Genomic DNA, 12476 nt, shown 5'->3' with positions numbered 1-12476 from the left:
GTAGCTGGGACCACAGGCGCCCACCACAACACCCGGCTATTTTTTGGTTGCAGCCATTATTGTTGTTTGGTGGGCCCGGGCTGGATTCGAACCCGCCACCTTGGGTGTATGTGGCTGGTGCCTTAGCCACTTGAGCCACAGGCGCTGAGCCTACAATTTTCTCCCATTCTGTATGTTGCCTATTTACTGTTTTTTTTTGTTTGTTTCTTTCTTTTTTGAGACAGAACCTCAAGCTGTTCCCCTGGGTAGAGTGCTGTGGCATCACAGCTCACAGCAACCTCCAATTCCTGGGCTCTAGCGAGTCTCCTGCCTGAGCCTCCCAAGTAGCTGGGACCACAGGCGCCTGCCACAACGCCTGGCTATTTTTTGGTTGCAGCCATCATTGTTGTTTGGCGGGCCCTGGCTGGATTCGAACCCACCACCTTAGGTGTATGTGACTGGTGCCTTAGCCACTTGAGCCTGTTTGTTTCTTTTTTTGAGACAGAGTCTCACTATGTAGCCCTCAGTAGAGTGCTGTGGCTCACAGCTCACAGCAACCTCAAACTCTTGGGCTTATGCAACTCTCTTGCCTCAGCCTCCCAAGTAGCTAGGACTACAGGCACCCATCATTATGCCTGGCTATTTTTTTTTTTTTTTTTTTGCAGTTATTATTGTTGTTTAGTTGGCCTGGGCCAGGTTGGAACCTATCAGCCCTGGTGTATGTGGCTGGTGCCCTAGCCATTGAGCTGTGAGTGCTGGGCCTATTTACTATTTTGATTATTTCTTTAGCTCTGCAGAAGTTATTTAGTTTATTTAAGTCCCATTTATTTATTTTGTTTTTATTATATTTTGCTTTTTAGTTATAAATTCTTTGCCTGGACCAATGTTTAAAAGCTTTGTGTACTTTTAGAAATATTTCCTATGCATAAATTCCTAGAAGTGGAATTTCTAGGTTGAATTATTAGATATTTATAAAGTGTTCACAATATGCTAGATGCTATACTGGTACTTGGGGAAATATAGTAACCCAAATGACATGGTGCTTCTCTTTATGTTGTTTGTTACCTGTCAAAGGAGATAAGCCTGTTCAGGAATAAGACTAAGGTAAGTGTGATAAAAGCCATTGAAAAAATTGGATAGCACGGTTTCAGAGTTTATGGGAAAGAGACATCATCTGATTACGGCAAGCTCTGTCAGGTTATGACCAAATAACACCAAAGCCATGGGATTTCTATGGGGTAATAGATTTTATGTAATAAGCATCAAGCCTTGTAGTTTTCATTTTCATAATGTTGACACAAAGTGAGAGTAACAGGATAAGAATATTCAGCAGCTCTTTGGAGGGCATTATGGCTAAAATGACTTATTTAGAAGCAATATAAATAAATGCATTGGTCAAGAAGTTATGAGAGCTGAGTACGATGGTGCATGCTTATAGTCTGTTTGGAAGCCTGAGATGAGAGAATGCTTGAGCCTAGGAGTTTGAGAGCAGCCTGGGCAACATAGGAAGATACCAACTATTCAAAAAAGAAAGGAAGGAAATAGTCAGGAGAAACAACAGTGAAACAAAGCATTCATTGGTGAGGTTTAGCTACTCTTTTGTAGTTAGAACTCTAACATACATGAACAAACTTAGAAATCATAGAATTGGCTAAGATGCTGAGAACTGAAATAAATAAAAACATAGCAGCTGTTTTTAGAGTATCAATTTTTTTCCCCAAGTATAAGTGATGGCTGCTTTAAAAAATATCTCTATTTAAAGATTAGATATATATTTTTCTTTTCTTTTTTTCTTTGAGCAAAGTCTCAAGCTGTCACCCTGGGTGGAGTACTATGACATCACAGCTCACAGCAACCTCAAACTCTTGGGCCTAAGTGATTCTCGTGCCTCAGCTGCCAGAGTACCTGGGGACTATAGGCGCCTGCCACAACACCTGTCTATTTTGTTGTTGTTATTGTAGTTACCATTGTTGTTTTAGCTGGCCCAGGTGGGTTTGAACCCGCCCCCCCTCCCGGTGTATGTGGCCAGTGCCCTACCCACTGAGCTACGGGTGCCTCCCCTAGATATATATTTTTCTAATTAAAATAGAAGCTGGGCACTGTGGATCACTCCTGTAATCACAGCACTCTGAGACACTAAGAATGGATGGATTGCTTGAGCTTAGGAATTTAAGACCAGCCTGAGCAAGAGTTAGACCCTTATCTCTACTAAAAATAGAAAAATTAGCTGGGTATTGTGGCAGGTGCCTGCGGTCCCAGCTATTTGGGAGGGTGAGGCAAAAGGATATTTTGAGCCCAAGAATTTGAGGTTGCTGTGAGCTATGACATCATGGTACTCTACCAAGGGCAACAAAATGAGACTCTACCTCAAAAAATAAAATCAAGTTAAAATATATAAAGTTTAAGTCTTTTTTTTTTTTTTGAGACAGTCTCACTTTGTCACCTTGGTAGAGTGCTCTGATGTCACAGCTCACAGCAACCTCAAACTCTTGGGCTCAAGCAATTCTCTTGCCTCAGCCTCCCAAGTACCTGGGACAACAGGCACCCAACACAACACGTGGCTATTTTTAGAGCCAGGGTCTCATTCTTGCTCAGGCTGGTCTCAAACTCCTAAGCTCAAGCAATCCACCCACCTCAGCCTCCCAGAGTGCTAGGATTACAGGCACGAGTCACTGCACCTAGCCCTAAAGTTTAACTCTTTACAAAGTTAAAAATATGTATTGAAGCATGTATATGGCCATGTAAAATTATGGAGTAAATGAAAGCAAAAAAGAGAAAATCATATTACAATGTAGAAATAACCAATCTGTCCAGATTTTTTTCCCTATCTGTTAATGCATTTTAGTGCCTTTTTGTGCTGATTTATATGTATACTTTACAAATATAATCATAATCTCCATTTTATTTATTTGTTAGTGTCAAGCTACCAAGAGCATGAATCTGCACCTCTTCAGCCTCACTGGCAAATGAAGTCATGCAGGAAAGGAATGTGGAGGATTCTGATTGGAAATGGAGAATGATGAGCCCAGAGGCGTTTGAAAGCTGCTGTCTTGGCTGCAGCCAGTCAGGGATGCCAGGGCAGCAATGTTGTAGTGGTAATGGTTGCCAGACTTGACCCTTACGAATTTCTCTTTATGTCTGGTGAATCCAAGCAGGCTTATAAAACTTTGAAAGAGATTCTAATTTAAATGATGAGCTCCATTATCAGACCCATAGTTAATGAGGGATTAGATTTGTCCAGGCTTCTTCAAATCTCCGTGTGTGTGTGTGTGTGTGTGTGTGTGTGTGTGTGTGTGCGTGCGTGTATGGGAGATGGAAATCAGAAGAGGGGAAAGATCATATTAACTCAAGTCATTTTGGGAGTTCTGAGGCCTGTCTGAACTCATGGCTTTGTTTGTTTTCCTCTTCCTAGTTCCAGCTTGTGTGGACTCTGTGCTTCTCTTGGCTGACTGCTTCTTGAATTTCTAAACCATGGCCCATGTAAGTTACTGATTTTTTCTTTTTCTGGAAATAATATCATGTTAAGGTCCTATCAACATTTCTTTATTCTGAAACTTCCTACCTATTAGAGCCCCATCTGAAAACCTTCTTGTAGTTCTTCTAAATCTAGTGAGAGATGAACACAATTTTGTGAACACACTTTTTTCCAGTCATTATTCATATACACATTGAACAAATCATTCAGCATCCCCTATATGTGCTTAGTCTTCTACTAAAAGCTACAATGGCACAGAAATGTAATCCCTTAAAGGAGATATTTGACAATTCCTTGTAAGAGAGAATGAGCTCATTTAACCACTCATAACCCTAACCCTAACCCATGAGAAACTAGGTTTCCCAGACTTGAGTTTTCCAAGTATATAAGAGTTGCTATGGGTTGGCCTCAGGTTAGGTATATAGTGATCTCTCATATTTTTGAGGCTCCTAGGACTGAATAAAATTTGGCTGGGTCTTGCAAACAAAGAGGTCAGGGATCATCTCTTGGCATCCCGGAGAGTTGCACACCAGGAACAAAATTCTACCTATAGCTGAAAAGAATGTGCTGGTCTAGAATGACTATTTGTGATTCTGAATCATACTGCAGCAATATCCTTTAACTCAGGAGCAATGAATACATACAGTGAGGAGTGGAAAAATGACACCAGATAAGAAGATAATCTAGGAGACAACTAGGAGGCCAACCTAGGAAGATTGCTTGAGTCAGGAGTCCAAGACCAGCCTGGGCAAAGTGAGATCCTGTCTCTACTAAAAATAGAAAAAATAGGCAGGCATTGTGCCTAGCACCTTAGTTTTAGCTGTTCAGGAGGCTGAGGCAGGAGGATTGCTTGAACTCAGGACTTTGAAGTTGCTGTGAGCTAGGCTAATGCCATGGCACTCTATCCTAGGCAACAGAGCGAGACTTTATTTCTGTATAAATATAGAAAAATGAGTAAGTGTCATAGACTTTCTTTCTTTTTTTTTTTTGAGACAGAGTCTCACTCTGTCACTCAGGGTAGAGTATCATGGCATCATAGCTCATATCAACCTGAAACTCTTGGACTCAAGAGATCCTCTTGCCTCAGTCTCCCAAGTAGCTGGCATTACAGGTGCCCACCACAATACCTGGCTAGTTTTCCTCTTTTTAGTAGAGATGGGGTCTTGTTCTTGTTCCAACTGGTCTTGAATTCCTGAGCTCAAGCAATCCACCTGCCTAGGCCTCCTGGAGTGCTGACATTACAGGTGTGAGCCATTGCACTTGCCTAAAAAAATCTATTCTTATCTGAAGGTTCTGTCTCATAAGAAAAAATCTTTTTTTTTTTTTTTTGAGACAGATTGTCAAGCTGTCACCTTGGGTAGAGTGTGATGACACCATAGCTCACAGCAACCTCCACCTCTTGGGCTCAAGAGATCCTCTTGCTTCAGTTTTTCTATTTTTAGTAGAGATAGGGTCTTGCTTTTGCTCAGGCTGGTCTCAAACTCTTGAGCTCGGCCAATCCATCTGCTTTAGCCTCCCAGAGTGCTAGGATTACAGGCATGAGCTACCGCGCCCAGCCAAAAAATCTATTCTTTAAGGAAAAAAGTGTAGAAGAACTCACATTTCTTCTCTTTTTTTTTTTTTTAGAGACAGACTCTTATTTTGTTGCCCTCAGTAGAGTGCTGTGGCATCACAGCTCACAGCAACCTCCAGCTCTTGGGCTTAAGCGATTCTCTTATCTCAGCCTCCCAAGCAGCTGGGACTATAGGAGCCCACCACAATGACCAGCTATTTTTTTTTGTTGCAGTTTGGCCAGGGCCAAGTTTGAACCTGCCACCCTCGGTATATGGGGCTGGTGCCCTACTCTCTGAGCCACATTTCTTGAAAATTTATGGGGGAGGCATACAGCAGACAGAAGACTTATATACAGTATTTCATTTAACTGGAAAACTGATTACTTTTTTCTTTTCCAGGCATGTTTAGGTTATTAAAGTATGCCAGAGTAGGTAAAAGGCTGTGTTTGTAGCAACAGGATTTTTCAAGAACACATAGGGCACTCTGCTTCAGATATACTGATTTCCTAACCCACCATTTACAGGCTTCCAGTAAAGACTATTTGCTTGCTGTATGGTCCATTTACTGAAATATCTTTTCCATCCCTTCTCCTTCCATCTTAAAATAAATTTTTTTTCATTTCAATTATAATATACGGCTTGTCATTTCAGGGATCAGTGATGTTCAATGACATTTCCATAGTCTTCTCTCAGGAAGAGTGGGAATATCTGGATTTGGAACAGAAAGACTTGTACAAAGATGTGATGTTAGAGAACTACGGCAACTTGGTCTCACTGGGTAAGGTTGTCTGCCTCTAGGAATTTTTTTTTTTTTTTGAGACAAGAGTCTTACTTTGTCTCCCTCAGTAGAGTGCTGTGACATCACAGCTCACAGTAACCTCAAACTCTTGGGCTCAAGCAATTCTCCTCCTTCAGCCTCCCAAGTAGCTGGGACTACAGGCCCTCACCACAATGTCCAGCTATTTTTAGAAATGAGGTCTTGCTCTGGCTCAGGCTGGTCTTGAACTCCTGACCTCAGGCAATCCATCTACCTTGGCCTCCCACATGGTGGGATTACAGGCATGAGCCACCTCAGTCAGCTATGATTTATAGCCTTACCAGTGTCAAAGCAGGTTTCATTTTGTGTCTGAACTCAAAATCACTTTAGCTATTTTGTTAATTTTTGGTATACTTGTAAGGGAAATAGCAAGATCCTGTTTCTTAATTTTTCTCTATCAGAAAAACACATATTGGCTCGGCGCCTGTGGCTCAAGTGGCTAAGGCGCCAGCCACGTACACCTAGGGTGGCGGGTTCAAATCCAGCCCAGGCCCGCCAAACAACACTGATGGCTGCAACCAAAAAAAACATAGCCAGGCGTTGTGGCAGGTGCCTGTGGTCCCAGCTACTTGGGAGGTGGAGGCAGGAGACTCGCTTGAGCCCAGGAGTTGGAGGTTGCTGTGAGCTGAGATGCCACAGCACCCTACCCAGGGCAACAGCTTGAGGCTCTGTCTCAAAAAAAAAAAAAGAACACATATCATTTGTGGTAAAAATGGTAAAATCTTCACAATAATCATCTAAGATAGTACTACTATTATCCCTGTTTTATAGATGAGGATCAACAAGATTTATTTACAAATTCAAAACTCATTCCTTTTGTTAATAAATGCAGTTTACCTACTTTTATGATTGAAACTTTAAAGATCTAAGAATTTTTTCTGTTGTTTTATTTCACAGGAAGATGACTACTGTTAATAATAATTTCTTGTATATTTCAAAATAGCTACAAGAGAGGATTTTAAATGGTCTCACCACAAATAAATGATAAATATTTGAGGCAATAGATATGCTAATTACCCCGGTTTGATCATTCCACAATGTTAAAATATATCAAAATTTTATACTGTACCACATAAATATATACAATCATTATTTATCAATTAAAAATATTTTGGGCTGGGTGCGTGGCTCATGCCTGTAATCCTAGCACTCTACCTGAGCAAGAGTGAGACCCTATCTCTAAAAAATAGCCGGGTGTCGTGGAGGGTGCCTCAAACTCTTGGGCTCAATTGATTCTCTTGCCTTAGCCTCCCAAGTAGCTGGGACTACAGACGCCCACCATTATGCCTGGCTATTTTTTTTTTTTTTTTTTGCAGTTGTCATTGTTTAGCTGACCTGGGCCAGGTTCAAACCCATCAACCTGGGTGTATGTGGCTAGCACCCTACCCACTGAGCTATGGGTGCCACCAAAGATAAAATAATTATTGGTGAGGATTTGGAAAAACCAACCCTCACGTATTATCAGTTGTGACCCTACAATTACTTTTCAAAGTATCTACATGACAGAAATGAAAACATATATTATCTGTATAAAGATTTATATGTATTCATGGCACCATTATTCATAATGTCTGAAAGGGAAAACAATCTACATGTCCATCAAATGGTAAATAGGTGAATCAAATCTAGTATAGTCATACAATGGAATATTATTCATCAGTAAGAAGGAACAAACTACTGGTATATGCTACAGCATGTAAAATATCAAAAACAATATGCTAAGTGAAAGAAGCCAGATATAAAAGATTATGTATTATATGATCCTGAAAAGGCTAATCTATAAAGTCAGCAGATCAGGTTGTCTGGGGCTGGGAACAGGAATGAGCATTGACTGCCAAGGACCAGGAGGGACACTTTGGGTGTGATGAAAATGTCCTAAATTTGGATTGTGATAATGTTTGCACATTACCCTAAATTTACTAAAAATCAGGTCAAGGTCTTCACCTTCTCGGGCGCCAGCTTGCAGGCTCACTGGCTTGCAGTCCTGCAGGATTGCCCTGCTGATGGCAAATCCAACTATGAAAATTGACTCCAGGAAAGAGAACCTAACAGACAAATAACAATGGAAGAAATTGGGAAAGTTACCAAAAAGCTATCCTGCAAAAGACCAAGCCCAGGGGGTGTTACAGGTTAAACAAAAATTCTTCATGAAGAAGAAAGCTCTTAAGCAACATGATGGATTCAGAAGCTCATGGAAAGAGTCCACCAATACTAACATCTTCAAAACAAGATGTTACAAATGTTAGCAAAATGAAGCATTATTTGTGTGGCTGCTGTGCAGCTTTTAAAGATGTAGCAATCACATTTCCTATTCATAGGGTCCTTTTTAGGCAACAGTTATATGTTATCAAAACCTGGGATGCAGTACATCAGTTGAGCAGGGATGGATTTTGAAACTTGTATGGTGGAATCCTTCCCCTGTTAATGCAGAAAATAACTACTCTGGCACTTTTGTTTGGTCTCTATGAGGATTTATCCTGCCTTCTCCTCAAGCATGTCAGTGCTCCAGAGTTTGCAACCTGCAGTGTGGCAGCAGTGCTGGCAGGGACTACAGGACTGATTTTCACTCCATTGGGAAGAGTTCAGACATTGCTTGAAGACCACAAGCATCATGACAAACTTAAAAACACCTACCCGGCTTTCAAGGCACTGAAATGCCATGGAATTGGAGAGTATTATCGAGGCTTGGTGCTCATTCTTTTTCGCAGTGGACTCAGCAATGTCTTTTTTTTGGCCTTCAGGGTCCCATTAAGGAGCATCTGCCTATTGCAACAATTCACAGCGCTCATTTGGTCAGCAATTTTATCTGTGGAGGTCTTTTGGATGCCATGTTGGGATTTTTTTTTTCCAATTAATGTTGTAAAAAACGTGCATGCAGTCTCATATTGGTGGGGAATTTCAATCTTTCCCTGAGGTTTAAAAAAAAAAATCTGGCTAGAGTGGGATAGGAAACTGACAGATCTTTTCAGAGGTACCCATCTGATTACCACTGGTCTCTCATCTCTTGGGGTATAATCAATGCAACTTTTGAGTCCTTGTTAAAGGTTATATGGAAAAAATCATCAAGTAAGTGCCATTTATCAACTAAGAAGAAGGCAGTTTGGCCTTGTTCCTAATTGGCCAACTATAAGTTGGTATCTTAAGTCCAGGCCACAGTGAATTAAGGGCAAAGTTGTTTTTCCTTAAGCATCAACAAAAACGGAATAAAGGGTTTTAATAGGGAAGTTTAAGAGTTTTTTGTTTTGCTTTAAATCATTATCTAAGAACAGTAGGCTAATTGCCTGCTAAATAGCTATCCATCTGATGGCCTTTGACAGGGAACCTAATAGCCAAGATATGATTCATTTTCTCAAAACAGTCTTTAACCTTCTGTATTGAGATGTAAGTGTCCAGGTCAGCCAGAAAAAAGGCCTTAAGGCCTTGGGATTTTTCAGGCTCATTTTGTTACTCCCATTTCTTGCTTCTCTGCTCTCAGTAGTTAGAAAGGATAGTCTTCATTAAATTCAAGCATGTGACACAGGGGCAGTACAGAAGAAAATCAACTTATTGGGTAGAGGCTTTTCATAATAAATAGCTTATATTAGTTTTAAAACTGAGCACCTGTTAGATAATCATTATATACTATTTCTATTTAGACATGGTAGAATCAAGCAGCTAATATTAGAAAATTCCCATTTTGCATTCTAAGTTTGAAAGTTTTCTGTTTAATTTACCCTTTCGAAGTATTCTTATGTTAATTTCACTGCCAAAAGATAGACTTAAGTTATTTTTGTTACAAGTCTTTCCTCCTGGCTTGGCACCTGTGGCTCAATTGGTTAAAGTGCCAGCCACATACAACTAAGGTGGCAGGTTCGAATCCAGCCTGGGCCCGCCAAACAACAATGATGGCTGCAACCAAAAAATAGCCAGGCGTTGTGGCAGGCGCCTGTAGTCCTAGCTACTTGGGAGGTGGAGGCAGGAGACTCACTTGAGCCCAGGAGTTGGAGGTTGCTCTGAGCTGTGATGCCACAGCACTCTACCAAGGGTGACAAGGTAAGACTCTGTCTCAAAATAATAATAATAATAATAATAAAATTAGATTAAATTAAAGTATTTCTGTTGTCAGCTTGGCGCCTGTAGCTCAGCAGCTAGGTTGCCAGACACATACACCAGGGCTGGCGGGTTTGAACCCAGCTCGGGGCCTGCCAAACAACAGTGACAACTATAACAAAAAAATAACCAGGCATTGTGGTGAGTGCCTATAGTCCCAGCTCCTTGGAAGGCTGAGGCAAGAGAACTGCTTAAGTCTAAGAATTTGAGGTTGCTGTAAGCTGTGACGCTATGGCACTCTACCAAGGGTGATATAGTGAGATGCTGTCTCAGAAAAAAAAAAAAAAAAAAATATATATATATACACACACATACATATATATTTCTGTTGTCAGATTTAAAACATATTTCTGTTTTCTTATGGGTAAATAAATGCATATCAAAGACTTGAACAGGCATTCTCTCTAAATTTGAGTATTTTTAGTGCTTTCTGCTTAATATCAAATATTTGTTGCCTAATGGCTTCCAAATTATGTGGGAGACTCTATGTTTCCTCTTAAAGTTTCATTTTTAAAAACATTAAGCACACAAAGCTGTTTATGTTGGATATTTTGAGTTTTGTGACTATATGAATTAAATCTGTTAAATGTTTCAGTGTTAACTACTTTTGAGGGTAATTATCTGTAATAAAGTTTTTTTATCCCCCCCCCAAAAAAATTTGCTAAAAATCATTGAATTATACACTTAAAACAGATGAGTTCTATGGTATATAAATTATATCTCAATAAAGCCATTAACAAAGAAAACACTAAGAACTTTCCACTTAACATGGTATGATATCTCAAGAAATAACAGTGTCCCAGGATGCTTTTTGTTTTCTTCTCAGCAAGCAAATAACAACACCTAATGAAATATATATAGTGCTTGATATATACTCTAGGTCTAAGCAGTGTTTAGATATAGATATAGACCATAGAAGTAACTTACCAAAGATCACATAGTTAGGCTGTGGAGAGGCAGGATTTAAACCAGTCTGTCGAGCCTCTCCCAGTTCCCCCAGCGATGGCCACTTCCTTGTCCTCGATGCAACCATGGCTGAAGAATGACCGCAGGTCGAATTGTTCGTGAAGGCTGGCAGTGATGGGGCCAAGATTGGGAACTGCCCCTTCTCCCAGAGACTGTTCATGGTGCTCTGGCTCAAGGGAGTCACCTTCAATGTCTCCACTATTGACACCAAGAGGAGGACTGAGACAGTTCAGAAGCTATGCCCAGGAGGGCAGCTCCCATTCTTGCTGTATGGCACTGAAGTACACACAGACACCAACAAGATTGAGGAATTTCTGGAGGCAGTGCTGTGCCCTCCCAGGTACCCTAAGTTGGCAGCTCTGAACCCTGAGTCCAACACAGCAGGACTGGACATGCTTGCCAAATTTTCTGCCTACATCAAGAATTCAAACCCAGCACTTAATGATAATCTGGAAAAGGGGCTCCTGAAAGCCCTGAAGATTTTAGATAATTACTTAACATCCCCCCTCCCAAAAGAAATAGATGAAACCAGTGCTGAAGACGAAGGCGTCTCTCAGAGGAAGTTTCTGGATGGCAATGAGCTCACCCTGGCTGACTGCAACTTGTTGCCAAAACTCCACATAGTACAGGTGGTGTGTAAGAAGTACAGAGGGTTCACCATCCCTGAGGCTTTCCGTGGAGTGCATCAGTACTTGAGCAATGCCTGTGCTCGGGAAGAATTCGCGTCTACCTGTCCAGATGATGAGGAAATCGAGCTAGCCTACGAGCAAGTGGCCAAGGCCCTCAAATAAGCCCCTCCTGGAGCTCTCTTGAAAGCTCTGAGTAGTTTCCACATTGGTATTCAATGGACACACTCCAAAATGGCCAGTGGGAATCACTTGGAGCACTTGTGCAGGGCCAGATTAGGAGGGAAGAGGGATGACAGAAAGGGATGGGGAACCTGAGTGAGATTTTTATTGTGGGCTGGGGCAGGTAAAATCTAGTGTTTTTACACACACACACACACAAATGATAAAATAAACCAGTCTGTCATCTCAACCACTATTGCCTCTGAAGAAAGAACACTTATAGGAATGTAAATTTTTAAAAGGACTTTTCCCTCTCCCTCTGATATCTTTTTTTCTTCTTTTTTTTTGTTTTTTCTTTTTTTATTTTTATGTATACATGTGTTTACTAGGTTTCCACTTTTTGCCTTCACAAAACCAAAAAGGCTTAAAAATTAACAGCAATGACAAGGTTTAAGATAAGGACTAGAAACAAAAACCTCATAAAGAATGAATGAAGATAAAATACATTCGTAAAAGAAATCAGACAATTGCTGCAATGAAGTTTTAAGCAATAATAATAATAATAGTAATGCAAAGAAAGTAACATTCGCATTGTCAACCAAGAGTATGTCTACTATAGAATACTTTGACTCTGAGATTCAGTATGGAGTCATCAATTAACTTGTTCTTATTATTTTTTTTCCCAAAGTCTCAAAAAATAGACAACTAATATTTTTTTTTAATTTTTTTATTTTTTTTTTGAGACAGAGCCTCAAGCTGTCCCCCTGGGTAGAGTGCCGTGGCATTACAGCTCACAGCAACCTCCAACT

General features: G+C 40.6%; 1 protein-coding gene and 2 pseudogenes across 2 annotated transcripts in view; all 3 read left to right on the top strand.

The window, feature by feature from the left end:
* LOC105887643 (zinc finger protein 82 homolog) overlaps positions 1-12476 on the top strand; it is a 66061-nt gene that overhangs the window by 47427 nt on the left and 6158 nt on the right. Inside the window, exons 8-9 of the mRNA XM_012809181.2 lie at positions 3446-3459; positions 5659-5785. Coding sequence (XP_012664635.2) covers positions 3446-3459; positions 5659-5785 — 141 coding nt within the window. The remainder of the gene's footprint in view (positions 1-3445; positions 3460-5658; positions 5786-12476) is intronic.
* LOC105887598 lies at positions 7985-8940 on the top strand (annotated as a pseudogene).
* Positions 10897-11846, top strand: LOC100953801 (annotated as a pseudogene). The gene has a single exon (XR_154214.3). The product of XR_154214.3 is annotated as a chloride intracellular channel protein 1 pseudogene (transcript).

The sequence above is a fragment of the Otolemur garnettii genome, unplaced genomic scaffold (assembly GCF_000181295.1).
Source record: "Otolemur garnettii isolate 467f Iridium unplaced genomic scaffold, OtoGar3 scaffold00100, whole genome shotgun sequence".
Classification (NCBI taxonomy): domain Eukaryota; kingdom Metazoa; phylum Chordata; class Mammalia; order Primates; family Galagidae; genus Otolemur; species Otolemur garnettii.
Note: the sequence above shows the minus strand (reverse complement) of the source record. Positions and strands in the feature narration are given on the sequence as shown.